At 40.9% G+C, this 19,904-nt stretch overlaps 1 protein-coding gene across 2 annotated transcripts in view; it reads right to left on the bottom strand.

The window, feature by feature from the left end:
* Window positions 1-19,904, bottom strand: part of MDM2 (MDM2 proto-oncogene) — a 36,703-nt gene that overhangs the window by 6,089 nt on the left and 10,710 nt on the right. For both annotated transcript variants that reach the window (XM_089674121.1, XM_089674122.1), the window contains exons 5-10: window positions 19,606-19,655; window positions 9,841-9,905; window positions 9,533-9,611; window positions 9,228-9,388; window positions 6,677-6,832; window positions 2,746-2,823 (exon numbers count right to left, since the gene is read on the bottom strand). In XM_089674121.1, the coding sequence (XP_089530247.1) occupies window positions 2,746-2,823; window positions 6,677-6,832; window positions 9,228-9,388; window positions 9,533-9,611; window positions 9,841-9,905; window positions 19,606-19,655 (589 nt within the window). The remainder of the gene's footprint in view (window positions 1-2,745; window positions 2,824-6,676; window positions 6,833-9,227; window positions 9,389-9,532; window positions 9,612-9,840; window positions 9,906-19,605; window positions 19,656-19,904) is intronic.

The following is a 19,904-nucleotide window of genomic DNA, read 5'->3' as shown; positions in this document are numbered from 1 at the left end:
GAAATATTTTTAGGAACTATGAAAATAGTTTAACCACCTCATAATAAATACATAAACAATAAATAAAAGTGTAAAACCACAAAATCTCTAGTGATATGATCCTGACAGGATCTGATGGTGAAGTAATATACAGTGAAAACGTGAAAAAAATAATAAATCCTGTATATTAGTGAGAACACAACCCCAACTCCACAAAACCCCCCTATACCCAAATGAGGGATCAAGCAATCCCAAATGCTAAAGTGTAAATTAAAGTGGATCCCCTACCAGGGGGATACTAAACCTATCAGAAAGTGATAAGTGCCAAACAAACACACTTAACCACATAAAAACGTCCACATAAATGAAAGTGCAAGAATAATACTCAAACACTATCATCAGTGACGTGATTAGTGTGACGTAACGTGTTGGTACGCGGTGACGAACTTTCGGTGCGTGGTGACGTCATTTCTGGCGTGGGCGCCATCTTGGTACACCTAACATTACCCATGCAGTACACCCATAGCATGAGGTGACAAGCTGATATTCTGTGGATAACATGTGAATGGGCAATTGACTTTTTGCTTTGTTAATATGATCCTTTATGGGAGAGTGAGCGATATTGCCGTTACCTATGCCTGGAGTGGACCTGAGAGGAGTAAGTGCCACCATTGACTGGATCCAGTACGGATATTAACCTGTGACGAACCATTACCTTTAAGGATCGTGGTGTGATCCTAAAAGCGAGCTGGCCCTTGAGGTCACTGTAAGGAGGTGAGGGGGCATTTTGGCCATTTGAGGATTTTCACTATTGCTGTGATCACGTATTCACTTCATCACTTGCACGACTTCGTTGATGGATCACGTGTATACGTTTATATATAATTTCATCAATATTGGACATTTTTGTGGACTTTAGTGTTTGAGTATTATTATTGTACTTTCATTTATGTGGACGTTTTTATGTGGTTAAGTGTGTTTGTTTGGCACTTAATCACTTTCTGATAGGTTTAGTATCCCCCTGGTAGGGGATCCACTTTAATTTTCACTTTAGCATTTGGGATTGCTTGATCCCTCAATTGGGGATAGGGGGGTTTTGTGGAGTTGGGGTTGTGTTCTCACTAATATACAGGATTTGTTCTTTTTTTTCACATTTTCACTGTATATTACTTCACCATCAGATCCTGTCAGGATCATATCACCAGAGATTTTGTGGTTTTACACTTGTATATATTGTTTATGTATTTATTACGATGTATTAGCGCCACACTATTTTTTGTTATTTTTATTTACACCTATTAGGTTTAGGTTTGGGTGTGAGCTGCTTAGGGTAAGGGATCATCCATTTAAGCGCAGGAGGATTTGGTATGATTAGTTTAACCACTTCCCTTCCGGCCGCTGTATATAAACGGGCGGACGGTGGCAGTGCAGGGGCGGGTTGCTGTTCATAAACGGCGCCTGCCATTTTGGATTGTGCGCACTCCCTGGGAGCGCGCTGTGTCCTCCGTGGACCTCTGTGTGAGGTCCCAATCATGTGATCACTGATTGGCTGGGAGGCCACATATTTGCATGTGGCCAAGAGATTAAGAGTGAGAAACATCTAAAGGGTTAACTTTTATTTTTTTTTTTTAGGTATTCTGTGTGAATTGGAACACAAATAAAAAAAAAACACATAGTGGAGTTTTTAGAAATTTGAGTGCAAAAGTGGAAATCCCAACTCTGGGAAAGTTACAAAAAATGCTCCCTTGCAGTGTGACTGCACCTGTAATGCAAGGTCTAGGGCACAAAAAAAAAAGATCTACCGACCCAATCTTCCACATTGATAGACAAGTCCCTGCAGCACCTTCGCCATCATTCTCTAGCAGCAGCAGTCTAAGGTCGTGCCACCACCAAAACCAATGCAAATTCTTGCACTGGATGTGACAACGTCAACGGACAGTCCTGTGCTGGAGCATGAGGGAGTACTGTCTGCCGGGGAAACAGGATCAGGCAAGTAAAAGTACTTCTATTCTCTCAAAGGTTAACCCATGCAGTGCGATAGCAGCCCACTGCAAGGGAAGATTTTCAAATTTCCTGGAGCTGGGATTTAACTACCCCTTTTCCTGTCAACATGTATGCATGTCAGCATGCCCTTAAATAAAAAAAACTAGAGTGCAAAATCTGGTGCAGCTCTGCACAGAAACCAATCAGCTTCCAGGTTTTATTGTCAAAGTTTAATTGAACAAGCTGAGGTTAGAAGCCGATTGACTAGCATGTAGAGCTAGACCAGATTCCGAGTGTACCAGTTTTTAGTAAATATTCCCCATTGTGCGTCACAGTAGCATCCTCTGCCCCGCTTCACATCACCTACCCTGCTACACAGTAATGTACTCTACACCCCCCACAGTAGATGCCCCCTTCACATCATCCCCCACTGCAGAGTCCCTTGACCCCCCCTCCTTCCCAAGTAGCAGTGTCCTCTGCCCCTCTGAAAGCAGTGTCCTCTGTCGCCCTTCACATCACGCTCCCACTGTAGTGTCCACAGCCCCCCCTCAAAACAGTGTTCTCTGCTGCCCTTCGCATCACCTTCCCCCCCCCATGTAGTATCCTCTGTGTTGTGCTGAATTTTCTGCTGCTGAAACTTTCACAGTCAAAACAATCACATCAAAGGAATGTTCCAGTATTGATCTATTTGGCTCAACAGGCCCTTGTTGGGCTTTATGAGGCTTAAGACTAAAACACATTTATATTTTGGAGAAGTCCATAGAAAAAAAACAATTTACTTACAGCTTCTGAAATTTCAGTATCATCTTCAAAAGAATCCCCATTACTATCCTCAGCTTGGTATATGGTTACTTGATACACCTAGATTTAGAAAACAGAAATTCATTATAAAGAAACATATTCTCTTACAGAATTTAGACTATCAAACAATATTCTAAGATTATATTATTTCTAAATCATCATCGAAATAATTGCACTTCTTAGTAGCACCTTTCCAACAGTACACCTTGCAAGAACAAAAGTAAGCTAGCTTTCTTCTTGTACAAATGTATGTTTCTGCTTTTCTTTTTTTCTGCATTGGTGGATTGAAGTACTTTGATAGATAGGTGGCTTAATGTACCACCGCTCACTGAATTGTTTTGGCTTTCTTTACATTTGGAAAAAATACTTCATATGATACATTGGAAGCTTAGACATTAATAAGAACAACTTAAGTGCCCACACAGTTAAACTTTAAATTATGATTCATGCCATAGAAACAGTCCGAATGTGTTTCTGTATGCGCTTTTTTGACATGTTCTGATCTGTTTTTGATGCATTCCGGTTCATTTTTTCCCCCTCTCTTTTTCTTTTAATTAAAGGACAAGTGCATTCCAGTGCATTTTTGATGCGTTTTACTACGTTCCAGTACAGTTCAATGCAGAAAAAATGCAGCATGTTCTACTTTTTTTTCTGGAACTGGAATGCATTGGAACTGAGCGCACTGGTGCTTCCAATGGCATAGTTCACCAGGTAACCTACTATCAATGTGCTCCTGATGTAGAAAAACAAAAAAAAAGGAACTAGACTACCAGTGGTGTGAACTGGCCCTAACAAGGTGTATAAGAAAAGATCAATTCTCCATGTCCTATTTTTACTAGTGACTGGAACTCCAGTAGTGAGCTCTTCCACTGTCATCTCCGTGACAAGCCAAGTTATTCACCAGCTCCATTCGTACATTTTCTAAACAAAAGGTAAAGGTGAAAAAAGGTAAAAGTGCTTACCTTCATTTAAACGCTATCAAATCGCCATTCATGTTTTTAGCAGAACTGGCTTATGTAGCATGTAATTAACATGTACATGGCAGCAACCCTATTTGCTTATTACATAAGCAGGCTCCGATTCCTGCTTAGTAGCGATACATTATGATATTGCTTTATTGCTTCTTTCTAAAGTTAGATTTCATGATTAAATGCAACAAACTTTGTATGTATGCATAAGACCTGGAGAGCTATTGAGAAAGGAGGCTAACAGGCCTTTCATGCAAGCCTTCATCTTAACTCATTGGCTCTTTAGCAAACAAAGCTCAGGAAACCAAATTTCAAAATTCTCACTTGGTACAAAGTGCCCTACAATGCTCCCCTTCATCAATCCCTCAGTCATGATCCAATGGTGGAGAAAACCAACTTAACACTATGTCCCATTTGGTGGGCTTGCACCCTCACAAGAAACTCTGGGACATAATCCAGAACACGAAAACCACAGGTTCCGCTGTCCCTAACCTTCCTCATATTGTTCCACTTTCTGTGTTACCAGGCTCTGTTATACATGCTGCTAAAGATCTCCTTTAACATTTTCTCACTGCAAGCATGTACTGTGATTGCAGCTGGCACTAACTCCAACCACCTACCCTTTCAGAATGGGTCAATGAATTAGACTAGATTTTGCAGCTCTGGCTTAGGAAAATAAACAGATCTCATATACTCAAATTTGAGTTCCTTTGGAACTCACAGGAATTCTGCAACAGATTATCCCCTTAAAATGTATGCATTTACTGTTCAAGTGCTGCGATGATGATAGGTAGGCCCCCTAAACCCTACTTTAGTACCCTTGCATCCTTTACCTTAAACCCTCCCACTACACTCCTCCCCCTAACCCACTCTTTCCTTGTTCCAACTCCTCCCCATCTTTCTTTTCCCCATGTCCTTCTCCTTGCCCACGTCTTGTATATGATATTTATGCAACCACCCAGGACTGTAAACATTGGAGACTCTATGCCACACCCTTTTAAAATATATCAATCAGCCCTGGAAGGCAGTCATCTTTGTGATGTATCGATTCCGATTCAGTCCGGTTGCAACCTGGAACTCCATGCCCATGCTCTTCATGCAGAAATATGGTACATTCGCAATGTTCGTATACTCTGTTCTACATTCTGTATTTCTTGTTTGTCTTATTCTAACATTCAATCAACTCGGATTAAAAAAAACCCATTGTATTTTAAAATACATTTTCTATTAAAATGAATTGCTCTAGTTTCCTACCTGAGAGACAACGATTAGTCTTGTAGATTGGATCTGAGCTCAGTGTGTGTGGGAATTGACAGGCTGTTTGGCATGCTTCTCTGCCTTCCCACTCACATCTGAACAGATGACATTAGGTTTGGAGCAATGAAGACGAGGGGCCACTCACTAAAATGCACAAGCATATGAACATGCATTTCAGTGATGCCAGAAGTTGCTGATCATCTATAGTACCCAAAATGTAACAAGAGACCAGGCTTACAGCAGCCTATGGAAGTAAGAGAGGAAATACTGCAATGAAGGCATGACGATTTGGTGTGTTTAAATACAAAAAAGATGAAAAAAAATTATTACATTGCTCAGAAATCAAAATGCCTTTATACACAATATTTGCAACCATCTACCTTCATTCAGTTTCAAAGTTTCAGTTAGCAATAGAGCTTACCAACAAATGCCTGGCTGGATATAAATAGATGTTTTGAAAAGTATCCAAAGCCTTCCAATAAAGCCAGATAAAAAATGCATTAGCAGAGGTGGTTGCTTACCAAAATATTGTTTTCCCTGAATGCTGTTAAGCAGCACTTTAATATCACTAAATACAAATAAAGCCTAGCATACACGATCAGAAAATTGTACAAAAAAAATACCACTTTCGAAGCGATTATACGATAATCTGATCGTCAATACACAGCTTTTGTCCGAAATTATTCAAAGGGACAAGCACAAACTTTTTTCTCGTACGTTACAAGATTGTACAATTTTCGACTAGTCAGCACAATTTTCGTCCAAAACTACAATACAAATACATTGCAATACATGACTTCCAGATTTTTATTCTGTCCTACGAGAATTTTTGTAACTTTAGTAATCTTTTCATTATCCACACGAGACTAGCATGCAAAAAAAAAAAAAAACAAACAGCCGATCATTCGTCCAATATTCTTCTCGTGTGTACGGGGCTGAAGGTTTTTATTTGAGGTAGCATAAATAGCTAAATAAATGTTCCTGTTAAAGCTGAACTCCACATGGATAGGAAAAAAAAAAAAAGTATTCATTCAAAAAAGTAATTACATGTCTATTTAAATACAAATATGGCAAGTACCGAAATTTGCCTTGAGAGCAGCCATCTGTTTGCACAGGAGCTCTCACAATGGTTGAGAAGGTGGCAAGGACATGCAGCATACTGAGCCATTCAGACTCTGCTCAATGTCAATGTACTAACATGAGAAAAGAAAGTGAGCAGAGAGATGACTTCTCCAGCATGCTGCAGCTTCTTCATTATCCAATCAGCAGACTGTGCTGTTGGAGAACATTGTGCTGCTGCAATGGAGGTCAAGGATGTGGGTGAGAGGTCTAATGGGTGCCGGGATCAAAGAAGTAAAAAATTTTTGGTGGGTAAAATAGTTCCTTTTTTGTATTTAAACTGTTAAGCTTACTACATGGAGTTCAGTATTAACCACATTATTTGTCTGTGTATTGTACAGGTAGCTTGTTTTATTTTGTTTGTCTGCACAAACAAACCATTCAGCTGTGATGCTCTTACAGTGAAATGTCCAAGAACCATGTATGCAAAAAAGAATAAACAAGTTCTGAAATTCTGCCTTCTACTAGTTCAGAGGATAACATACACATTCTATAATAAAATAAATTTTCATTTTGTGTGGATGGTTTTCAAGCCATCATTAGCACTTAACTTCAAAGTATATGTTTACCTCATCATCTAAATCATCATCTGAAAGACTCTGTTCATCTACACTCGGGCTGTAATCATCCGAATATACAGACTCAACTTCAAATTCCACGCTGAACTGGTCAGAGTCAGAATCTTGGTCCAGCCAATCAGAGTCATCTGGATGTGTATGAAGGTCCTAAAACAAGATGTGAAAAAAGAAATAAGTGATGAGATGCTGAGGTGGCAAAAATGGTGACTGCAATTTGGGAAGAAGAGAGACCCAATCTGAAATAGGTGGCAATCACTGGTAGTGCTTCACTCCCGACAGCCAGTGAATGATGAAAAACATTTACTTATCAATGCATTCACTTACAAAGAAAAATAAATGTTTATTTTGACAGCCAGAAAACAATGTTCTTTTAAAGGATAAGTTCACCTTTTTTAAATGTGCATTTATAAAAAAAAATTGTTATTAGAAGCCTGAGAAGCAATGCACCCACAATCAGCAGATCATGGGTACAGTCTCAGGCTCCTGCAGACTGTCAGTTTAACTGTCTGCTCATACCTTACACAGGTCAGCAGTTACTGAATGATATGAAGAATCAATGAACTACCTGGAGTGCTCAGCAGCTTCCCGGTAATTCACTGAGAACTACAAACCGTCAGCTGCAATGGTAGTTCTAGTTCTCCCATTCACAGAACTCTGTGAATGAATGACATTGCCAAATGGGCAGAGCAAAGCGTTTTTTTTTGTCTTCATTTTTTTTTTATTTAATTGTGACAGCAGGTGTAAGGAGAAGATCCCTTGACCCACTGTCACAACAGGGACTTGGCGGTATTTCGGGGGTGGAGGGGATGCTCCGTTAGTAATGTGTTACATCCAAATGTTACTAAAAGGTGAACTTAGCCTTTAAAAGAGAAGTGTGGGCTTTGTTTCCCCCAATTATACTTACCTAGGAGGATGCAGCATCGTTCCGATGCTTTATCTGTCCTCCACCGGCTCTAAGGGTGAGAAATCAGCGATCACGAGTTCTCACAGCCACTCTGAGCGGAGATTGTCAGTCACCGCTGTGTGCTCTCAACCCCCCCCCAGCACTGGTCTGTGGAGGGGGAGAAAGCGGCTGGCTCAGGTTCTCAGCACATCGCTGAGAGGCTGAGCCAGGTGCCGCTCCAGACTCTGGGGTGGATCCCAACTTTAAAGTCAGGATCTTTCCCCAGCCTGGACCGGCTGAGTGAATTCAGCCCACTGTCAGCTGAAAACGGGTCACAGGAGTGCAGAACAAATTGCAATCCTGTGATCCACAGGAGAAGTACGGCCAAAAGAGCTTTGGCTGTACTTCTTTACATGTAATACGTCAGGAAGGATAGCCTAATGTCAAAAAAAAAAAAAAAAAAAAAGTCTCGAAGATCCTGAAGTCCTACAATATTTATTGGCCGATGTGTGAGATTAGGGATGTCTTGCTAGAATCATCAGTTTAACAAAAGTCTCTAATGTCAACGATACCCAGCCACATATAGTGCTACAGATCTACCCACCCAGCATTTAGATTTTCTTTTGATGATGCCCAACAGGTCATACTACTTTTCCAGCTCATCCTGCCTGATGCTACAAACATTCCCAAGTGTACAGTGTCTGCATTTACTTAAAAGGGATATTAAAGCCATTTTATATTTTAATAAGATGCCAATAGCAGAACTTGTATGCTCTCTTTTTTTATTTTTCTATTTTTCAAAAGGCAAAGCTCAGGAGCCTCTACCAATCCACCATGGGAGCAGACATGAACTGGAGACTCCAGCAAGACTCCGTAGATTCCGGAAGGCATGGGGGCCCCCCCATATACTTAAAGTTGGGCAAGGAGAAAGTGTGAAGAGCAAGCAAATATGAGAAAAAAAATGAAAAAAAATAAATTAAAAAACAAAAAACAGCTAGAGGATGAAAGTTAGAATTTAATTTTACAAAAACAAAAATCTGGTTTAATATTGCTTTTATAGCAAACAAAGATTGTAGCGCACATAAAGCAATTTGTGCCTCAAGTACTTTGTCCGGTGCCCTACAGCCACAGAGACACGGTGCATCTCCCTTAAGCTGCCCATACTGAACAATCCTTCAGAAAATATGCATCTACTATCCTATGTATGAAGGACCCTTAATCATAGCTGAACTTTCTCCATTCACTTACCAGGATGAATGTTTATTGAGAGAATATTTATTTTTCCAGAGAAACAGATGTTCAAATAAAGATGGCCTATTCAGACTTTAGCTTTCATATGAATACAACTTATGGACTCTCTTAACACATCACAATCATGCAGACAGATTCAAAACCAACTGCGTAATGCATACAGAACCTTTCACAGTCGACCTGACATTTTTGTTCTTAAATATTCTGTCCTCATCGGTTCAGCCTGTATTCAAAACAAATTGCAAACCAGACACTGTAGGATAGAATCTACCTCAAATGCAACAGAGCAGAATTTTCTGCGTGAGGACACCTGAATGCTGTTTACTTGCACTGTTAGGTCTGACACCCCTTACTGAAAAGATACAAATCTCTCACACCAATTTGTTGCTAGCCAATCCCCTTACTTACAGCATTAGAAGAGGTGTCTGTTGAATCACTGTTATTTCTATCACACCGTAAGCCACTTATCACCCACCACGAAAGGCTTTCATCAAAGGTTAATGAAATACTGTCTGACTTATGGCGCTTTCTCTGTTGTTCTGCTGGTTGATCATTTGAAGAATTTTCTTCTAAGCAAAGTAAAAAAAAAAAAATACATAGAAAATGTGCTCAATAACTGTTTATACAATGACCAAGGGCAATTATACACATTTTGGTGGGAATGTCAAGTCCAGTGTGGTAACAAGGTATCAGAGATCATGAAGGTTCCTTACCAGAGTCACTGTTGCCTTTTTTTGAACATGATGCAGATGTGGTTGGGGCTAACTGCTCTTGCAGCTCAACAGATGGCACCTAGATGTGAGACAGCTATAGTTAACAGAGAGAATAGGACCATATTTTAGTATATGACAAAGTAGAATTTCAGGTAAAAGGTTCACTTTCACTGCAGATCTATGATGGAAGGACTTAAGAGCTAAAGTATGCAGCTTTATTAACACAGCCCTCTCTCTTTGGGGGGGGGGGGGCATTCATTTTCTTAGATGCCTTTGAAAATCACAGAAAATAACTTGTGTATACCAACCTGCTGAGATCTCTGTGTTTGTGAAGTACACTTGTCTTTCCCATACAATATGTCTCCCAAGGACTCTGTAGGAAATAATACCCAGATCATTGGTACATATACAAAGAAATGATAGAAGCAGATGACTTTCATAATTCTGAATAGCAAAATACTTTTGGACAATAGCTCTAAGCCAGTGGTTCTCAACCTTCCTAATGCTGCGACCCTTTAATACAGTTCCTCATGTTGTGGTGACCCCCAACCAAAAAATTATTTTCCTTGTTACTTCATTACTGTAATTTTGCTATTATTATGAATCGTAATGTAAATATCTGATATGCAGGATGTATTTTCATTGTTACAAATTGAACATAATTAAAGCATAGTGATTAATCACAAAAACAATATGTAATTATATATTGTAGATTGTAAGCTCCAAGGGGCAGGGCCCTCAAACCCCTCGTGTATTGAATCATATGGTTACTGTACTGTCTTGTGTATGGTCTCCCATTGTAATGTACAGTGCTGAGCAAACTATTGGCGCTATATAAATCCTGTATAATAAAAATAATAATATTGTGAAATATTTATTTCTAATTACAAATAAATGAAATTTTGTCTTGAAGCATGGTGTAGCATAGGTAACAGGCTTAATATAACAACAGTAAACTACATTGCTACATTTTGCGACAGTATGCGTAAAAAGCCAACGTCAGTGCGAAGGTTGAGATTGCTTCTTTCTCACCAGATCAGAAATTCTCGGGACATGTGTGACTGGTCCACATAAGCACATTATGGCGCCAACCCTGTCACACCTGTATTTGTACGGGGTGTATATGATTGGGTTGGCGCGATGATGTCATCACGCCAGGTACTCAAATGTGGGCGTATCTGCATGTGGGTGGACCCGCCTGGAGACATATAGAGGAGTAGTGTCTCGGTTCCTAAGACCATTGGAAATATGTGTTTTCTGATGGTCTTCGGCGACCCCTGTGAATGGGTTGTTCGACCCCCAAAAGGGGTCGCGACCCACAGGTTGAGAACCGCTGCTCTAAGCTCTTCTAAAGAAAAGATGGATACAATAAATCATTTAGGACTCGTTCACACCATAGTGCAGAGGCATTCGTTTTTGTCCAGGCATTCTGCAAGGGCACAACAAAACCAATTGTTCTCTATGTGCCCTGTTCACACCGCAACATTAGTATCACATGCAGATTTTTCTGTGCAGGAATCTGCAACCTGCATAAAACTCATTGAAATGTGCATGAAAACTGATGTCTCTGATGAAAGTGATATCATTCCGTGCATGGTGTGACCAAAGCATTAAGAACAACTGTAGAATCAGCAGAATACATTGCTTATCTCATGCTTTTTAACCCTTTTGTAACTAAAGATCATTGAAGCCTAAATGTCCAAGTTAAATCTAGCCATGTCAGTATGCATCAGTTAACGTTTAACAGTATCTTATGAATAATCTGCATACCCAATTACTTTTTATATACAGTATCTCACAGAAGTGAGTACACTCCTCACATTTTTGTAAATCTTTTATCCTATCTTTTCATGTGACAACACTGAAGAAATGACATTTTGCTACAATGTAAAGTAGTGAGTGTACAGCTTGTATAAAGGTGTAAATTTGCTGTCCCCTCAAAATAACTCAACACACAGCCATTAATGTCTAAACCGCTGGCAACAAAAGTGAGTACACCCCTAAGCGAAAATGTCCAAATTGGGCCCAAAGTGTCAATATTTTGTGTGGCCACCATTATTTTCCAGCACTGCGTTAACCCTCTTGGGAATGGAGTTCACCAGAGCTTCACAGGTTGCCACTGGAGTCCTCTTCCACTCCTTCATGACGACATCACGGAGCTGGAGGATGTTAGAGACCTTGCGCTCCTCCACCTTCCGTTTGAGGATGCCCCACAGATGCTCAATAGGGTTTAGGTCTGGAGACATGCTTGGCCAGTCCATCACCTTTACTCTCAGCTTCTTTAGCAAGGCAGTGGTCATCTTGGAGGTGTACTTGGGGTCGTTATGTTGAAATGCTGCCCTGCGGCCCAGTCTCCGAAGGGAGAGGAGCATGCACTGCTTCAGTATGTCACAGTACATGTTGACATTCATGGTTCCCTCAAGAACCGTAGCTCCCCAGTGCCAGCATCACTTGTGCAGTCCCAGACCATGACACTCCCACCACCATGCTTGACTGTAGGCAAGACACACTTGTCTTTGTACTCCTCACCTGGTTGCCGCCACACACACTTGACACCATCTGAACCAAATAAGTTCATCTTGGTCTCATCAGACCACAGGACTTGGTTTCAGGTCCTTAGTCTGCTTGTCTTCAGCAAACTGTTTTCGGGCTTTCTTGTGCATCATCTTTAGAAGAGGCTTCCTTCTGGGACAACAGCCATGCAAACCAATTTGATGCAGTGTGCGGCATATGGTCTGAAAATTGACAGGCTGACCCCCCCACCCCTTCAACCTCTGCAGCAATGCTGGCAGCACTCATACATCTATTTCCCAAAGACAACCTCTGGATATGACGCCAAGTATGTGCACTCAACTTCTTTGGTCGACCATGGCAAGGCCTGTTCTAAGTGGAACCTGCCCTGTTAAACTGCTGTATGGTCTTGGCCACCGTGCTGCAGCTCAGTTTCAGAGTCTTGGCAATCTTCTTATAGCCTAGGTCATCTTTATGTAGAGCAACAATTGTTTTTTCAGATCCTCAGAGAGTTCTTTGCCATGAGGTGCCTTGTTGAACTTCCAGTGACCAGTATGAGAGAGTGAGAGCGATAACACCAAATTTAATACACCTGCTCCCCACTCACACCTGAGACCTTGTATCACTAACGAGTCACATGATACTGGGGAGGGAAAATGGCTAATTGGGCCCAATTTGGACATTTTCGCTTAGGGGTGTACTCACTTTTGTTGCCAGCGGTTTAGACATTAATGGCTGTGTGTTGAGTTATTTTGAGGGCTCAGCAAATTTACACTGTTATACAAGCTGTACACTCACTGCTTTACATTGTAACAAAGTGCAATTTCTTCAGTGTTGTCACATGAAAAGATAGAATAAAATATTTACAAATATATATATATATATATATATATATATATATATATATATATATAAAATGTTTGGGGGTTCTAAGTAGTTTTCTACCCAAATAAATGTAGATTTTTACATATATGTGTGAAAGTCAAAACTGGCCAAGGCTCACAGTCCTTAGTTTACCCTAATCTGTTCTAATAAACTCCTTCTTCCACTTCAACTATTATTTGCCTGCTGATTTTTATTGCTCAGTATATGTTTTTATTGTCACATTAAAAATAAATAAATATATATATATATAAAAACTTGCACTGTTTTCTAGGGGAGCAGAGATATACTTACCTGATCCTCCGATTCCCCCAGCACAATGGCGACCTGTCACTCCTGCACTCACACAGTCTTGAGTAGTGGACTGTTCCTGACATCGTCACACCCAGAGCAGACACCATAGACCAGGAACAATCCACCGCTAGACAGTGGGGGAGCGCCATTTTTCATAGGATCAAAGGATTGGGCGAGTATGAGCTCTCTGTTCACTTCTAAACAAAACGAGCAGTTGACCCCATGCAGTGTGGGCACAGTCGCACTGCAAGGGAACATTTATTTTTCCCCAGAGATGGGCTTTAAAACAAAGTGTTATGGAACAAAGTAAAACCTGTATTTTTTTTTTTGTTTGTCCGGATTTGGCCTTTAACCACTTGCCAACTGTGCTATAGCCGAATGACAGCTACAGCGCGGTTGTCCAGTCCTGGGAGCACATCATATGAATGCACGCCCCCAGCGATCTACGGACACAACTCATCACGTGATGTGGTAAAAGGACAATCACAGCGGCCTTTTACCATGTGATCAGCTGTGTCCAATGACACAGATCACCAGTAAATGCAGTTGCCGGTTATCGGCTGCACTTTCCTCACGCTGTCACAGAACAATTGTCAGAGGACGGATCGGGACTGATGATCAGTGCCCAGTAGTGCCACCCACCAGTGCTGCCCACCTGTGCCCAGCAGTGCCACCCACCTTTGCCAGTAAGTGCCGCCCAGCAGTGCCCATCATTGTTGCATATCAGTTTCGCCTATCAGTGCAGCCTCATCAACACATATCAGTGAAGGAGAAAAATTACCTGTTTGCAAAATTTTATAATAGAAACAAAAGAAAAAAACTATTTTTTTCCCCACATTTTTTGCCTTTTTTTATTTTCAAAAATAAAAACACCCAGCGGCGATTAAATACCACAAAAAGAAAGCCCTATTTGTGTAAAAAAAAAAAAAAAAGATGACCGTGCAATTGTCATTCGAAGTGCAACAGCGCTGAAAGCTGAAAAATGGCCTGGGCAGGCAGGGGGTACAAGTGCCCAGTAGGCAAGTGGTTAAAGAATAAGTTCACCTTTCGTAACATGTTCGACCATATTCAAGGTGTAACATGTTACGAATGGACCAGCCCCTGCACCCCCCAATCCCCCATTGTGACAGCTAGTGAGGGATCTTCTCCCCCCGCTAGCTGTCACAATTTATTTATTTTAAGTGTTCTGTGAATGAGAAAACTACAAGTCCAGACAGCTTTTGTGGCTGCAGGCTCGTTGTCCTCATTGAATTACCACAGCGCTGTGGTAGTTCATTGCGTCTCCGTCAGTATCATCTTCCTCGTACCATGTACGAGGAAGCAGATACACTGACAGTCTGCAGGAGATCTGCTGAACACTGGTGCAATGCTCTAGAGGCTCCCAAAACAAAAAATAATAAAATTCCCATTTTTTAACCTGCAAAAAAAAATGTGCATTTACACTATATTGCCAAAAGTATTGGGACACTCTTCGAAAACATTGGATTTAGGTGTTCCAATCACCTTCATGGCCACACCATATACACCATAAAATCAAGCACCTAAACATGCAGACTGCTTCCACAAACATTTGTGAAAGAATGGGTCGCTCTCAGGAGCTCAGTGAATTCAAGTGTGAAATCCGTGACATTTCCTTGCTACTAAATATTCCAGTCAACAGATAGTGGTATTATATCAAAGTGGAAGCACCTGAAAACTGCAGCAACTCAGCCACAAACTGGTAGGCCACGTAAAGTGACAGAGCGGGGTCAGCGCATGCTGAAGCACACACTGCGCAGAAGTCGCCAACTGTCTGCAGAGTCAGTAGCTAAAAGACCTCCAAACTTCATGTGGTCTTCAGATTAGCACAACAGTGCATAGAGAGCTTCATGGAATGGGTTTCCATGGCCGAGCAGCTACATCCAAGTCTTACATCACCAAGTGCAATGCAAAGCGTCGGATGCAGTGGTGTAAAGCACGCCACCATTGCAGACGTGTTCTCCGGAGTGATGAATCACGCGTCTCTGTCTGGCAATCTGATGGATGTATCTGGGTTTGGCAGTTGCCAGGAGAACAGTACTTGCCTGACTGCATTGTGCCAAGTATAAAGTTTGGTGGAGGGGGGATTATGGTGTGAGGTTGGGCTTGGCCTCTTAATTCCAGTGAAGGGAACTCTTAAGGCGTCAGTATACCAAGACATTTTGGACAATTTCATGCTCCCAACTTTGTGGGAACAGTATAGGGATGGCCCCTTCCTGTTCCAACATGACTGTGCACCAGTGCACAAAGCGAGGTCCATAAAGACATGGATGAGCGAGTTTGGGGTGGAGGAACTTGACTGGCCTGTACAAAGTTCTGACCTCAACCAAATAGAACAATTTTGGGCTGAACTAGAGCAGAGACTGCGAGCCAGGCCTTCTAGTCTGACATCAGTGCCTGACTTCACAAATGCGCTTCTGGAAGAATGGTCAAACATTCCCATAGACACTCCTAAACCTTGTGGACAGCCTTCCCAGAAGAGTTGAAGCGGTTATATCTGCAAAGGGTGGACCAACTTAATATTGAACCCTACGAACTAAGACTGGGATGCCATGAAAGTTCATGTGCATGTAGGCAGGGTCCCAATACTTTTGGCAATATAGTGTATTTGTTGTTGAAAGGTGAACTTATCTTTTAACTGCTTGCCGACTGCCCTTTCGCATTGTACTGTGGACGGGCAGCAGCTACAGGCAAAGTGATGTACGGGTACGTCGCCCTGGCTGTACTAACGCAGGGGGGGCGTTTCGTGCCCCAGCGGGCACACAGTGCTCCCCGACCATGTCCGCTGTGTCCAGCGGAATGAAGATCCCAGTGAACAGGACCTGGTGATTATGTGATCGCTATGCAATTGCCTGCACACTAATCGAACTCACGCTATAGGTCACTGATCACCGCCATTACTAGCATAGTGTTTGTACATATCAATATATTGATCACGAACTATATTAGTGCCTCCTTTGTATAGTGTCTCCAAAAATGCAGTTTTAGCAGGATTGGCCTCGTTTGCTGCCAGCGCTAGTGTTTAGCCCCTCCGCTGTTTTTCACGTAAGATTTGTATTAATTAATTGATTGTGGGCCACAGCAATTTATACACATAATATGTCACTGTCCACCTAAATTCAGCTCTGGACAGACAATTCACATGGAATCTATCACAGTTTCTGAATTTAAAACTTTTTTGGGCCTAACCTTGAACATGGGCATTACAAAAAAGAATGAATTGCAGTCATAGCAGTCCACAGACCCAATTCATCATATGCCTATGTTCTCTGCCGTTACATATATGTCCAACAAGGACCAGCAACATACTGGTACGTCGCTGGACTTTGAGTGGTTATACAGGGATGATGCCTGCAGCTACAGTCATCACCCCAGTATAGTTTTTTTTCAACTGGTTGTCAGCTTTCATGTAAATGCAATCCTAGCAGCTAATTAGCTGCTGGATCGTTTTTACAAGTAGTGGGAAGGGACACCCCCCCTCCCCTGCCACCGCCTTCCAAGGCTTTCTCGGGCTCTTCCGTCTCACAGAGGAATCCGAGAATGCAGCCAGAAGTTCCACCAGCTGACCATAGAGCTAATCAGAGACCAGAATGGCTCCAATCATCTCTATGATCTAAGAAACTGGAAGTTACGAGCATTTAATCATTTCCATTTTGCTGGATATAAACAGCGCCATTTTTAAATTGGGAAAGCATCGGATTACACCAATCTTGGTGTGATCAGATGCATTAATGGCAGAGGAAAGATCTAGAGTCTAATACACCCCAGATTTCTCAGAAAAGAATACCCGTCATTGCCCATAAGTTATCATAGGGGATATTTATATTCCCTGTGATAACAATTAGTGATAAAAAACAAAAAGGGACAGTTTAAAAAAAAACGAAAAAAAAACCCCAACAACCGACACACACATCACCCCCGCACCCCCTTCGCATGCGCAAAAGAGAACGCGAGCATTGGTCCTGTGTCGGTATGTAAACAGAGATTGCACCATGCATGTGAGGTATTACTTCGAACATCAGATCAAGGGCATTAATTCTAGCACTAGACCTCCTGTGTAAATATAAAGTGGTGACACTTTTTAAACATTGCCTAATGATATTAAAAATGTACGTAGTTTGTCACCGTTGCACGGGCATGTGCAATTTTAAAGCATGTCATGTTTGGTATGTATTTATTCAGCGCAACATCATCTTTTATATTTTATCAAACAATTTGGCACCCACCATTGTATTCTCTAGGGCCATTGCTTAAAAAATATATATAAAATGTTTAGGGGTTCAAAGTAGTTTTTTAGAAACAAAAAAATGTGTTTTCATGTAAGCAAAAAAAGTGTCAGAAAAGGCTTGTTCTGCAAGTGGTTAGAAGAGTGAGTGATGTGTGGCATAAGTTTCTAATGTTGGCCCTGAAATGCCAGGATAATAGAAGCACCCCCCCCCCCCTCTCAAATGACCCCTTTTTGGAAAGTAGACATTCAAAAGGTATTTGCTAAGGGGCATGGTATTTTGTAGATCTCATTTGTTGCCACAAGTTTTTGGAAAATTAAGAAAGAAGACAAAAATTTATTTTTTCTTTCCTCTTTTTTTCAAAACCATGTGACAAAAATGATATCTGCAAAATACTCACCATACCTTTTATCAAATTTCTTGGATTGTCTACTTTCCAAAAAGGGGTCATTTGGGGGGTGTTTGTACTATCCTGACATTTTAGGGCCTCCGAAACTGTGATAGGTAGTGAGGAAGTGATATAAAGGAAATATGCCCTTCGAAAGGCTGAAAGTGGTCATGGATTTTAGGGGCCTGTATGTGGATAGGCTGCCAAAAGGTCTCTCACATGTGGTATCACCATACTCAGGAGAAGCATACATAAGCAATATATCATTTCAGTCACAACTTTGTGTAAGACAAAAAAAAAAAAAATAATAATTTTTGAAACATTTGTCAAAAAAATAAAATCTTCCATGGACTCAACATGCCTCTCAGCAAATAGTTTGGGGTGTCTACTTCCAAAAAGGAGTCATGAGGGGGGGATGTGATAGGCAGTCAGAAACTAAAAGCTGCGTAAATTCCAATCTTTATACCATAGTCTGTAGATGCTATAACTTTCACACAAACCAATTACTAATACGTATTGGGATTTTTTTCTTTTCCTTTACCAAAGACATTTAAAAGAATACATTTTGGCCTAAATTTATGTCTAACTTTGAGTTTATTGGATTTATTTTGTAACTGAAAGTAGAAAATATCTTTTTTTTTTTTTCAAAATATTTGGTCTTTTTTTGTTCATATCACAAAAAATAAAAAAACTTATTGATGATCAAATACCACTAAAAGAAAGCTCTATTTGTGTGAAAAAAGGACATAAATTTCCTTTGGGTACAGCGTTGCATGACCACGCAATTACCAGTTGAAATAGCGTTGGCCTGGTCAGCAAGGGGGGTAAATCTTCCAAAGGGCAAGTTGTTAAAATAGTATTGGTCAGGAAAAAAAAAGGGCCCTTTTTCCAGTTTTGCTACTTTTTTGCCTAAGGATTGCAAATTATATTGTCTTGCAATCAGATTGTCCTTAAAAAAACAACTTTGTTTAAATTGTAAATTCACCTATCAGGAAGATTTTCCGGAAATTGCTCAATACAACATACAAAAAAAATAGTACATACCATAGCTCCTTCTGCTGGAAACAGCAAAGATCCTCCCATTTCAGATGCAGCTGTTTTAGCTCCTCTCCACAAAAAGCACTGCCCCCCCCCATTCTTTTGTCCACAGCACGGGCCCTAGCAGCTGCTTGTGAGCATGCAGTGTGTCCACGCCTAGGCTCTAGCTAACCTTAATGATCACTCCAGGCTGTTCAAACTATACATGTGCGCAGTGCACTGAGCTCAAGGAGCACACGCTGACTTTCAATGGCCCAGAGCGGTCACTACTAAGGTTAGCTGGAGCTGGGAGAGGATGCACAGCCCACACATGAATTTTGAATAGCCAAGAGTAGCCACTTGGGGGCGCAATACTGACATTCAGCCCAACCCGCAGCAGGACTAGGAGGTATGGTGGGATATGATGGGGCAATGATGTTTCTGGAGAAGCCCCAAAACATCTTCATCTGGAATAGGAGAACCATTTCCAACAGCAGACACTATGATACATACTATTCATTGGATACAGAATTGCATAGGAGGGATTCACTGAAAACCCCCCTGAAAAGTGAACTTACAGTTTAATAACAAAGGTCCATAGCAGAAACTTAAAAATTGCTCTGGTCCATAAGGGGTGTACAGATGTGAGAGTTGAATTGGTATAAATACAGAAAGAATGAAAGTAGAGTCTTGTAAGCTAGACTAATATTAAAAGTACATATATTTGAATAACTTACCTTGTGAATCAGCAGTTACTAGATTTTTCGAAATCATTGCATACAACCTCCTAAAGGAAGAAAGTGTGAGATGATATTTTAGTTCTGTACATACTCAAACCTGCACATATACTAGAAACTCATTTGTTCATTTCTGCAATATTTGTTTTGTAGATCTAGGTTTACAATATGGAGTCAAATTCTTCCAGCAATAACATGTAATAAATCTCAGACTTAACAAGCTTTGTTGTCACAGATTCGGTTTTTAAGACAAAATTGTAAATCCGTACGCTTTGAAAATAGCCTTTAATATATATCTT

This window comes from Staurois parvus, unplaced genomic scaffold, assembly GCF_062004578.1.
Source record: "Staurois parvus isolate SC_StPar_1 unplaced genomic scaffold, SC_StPar_1.0 ptg000147l, whole genome shotgun sequence".
Classification (NCBI taxonomy): Eukaryota; Metazoa; Chordata; class Amphibia; order Anura; family Ranidae; genus Staurois; species Staurois parvus.
The sequence above is the reverse complement of the archived record's forward strand: the minus strand, read 5'-3'. Positions and strand labels throughout refer to the sequence as shown.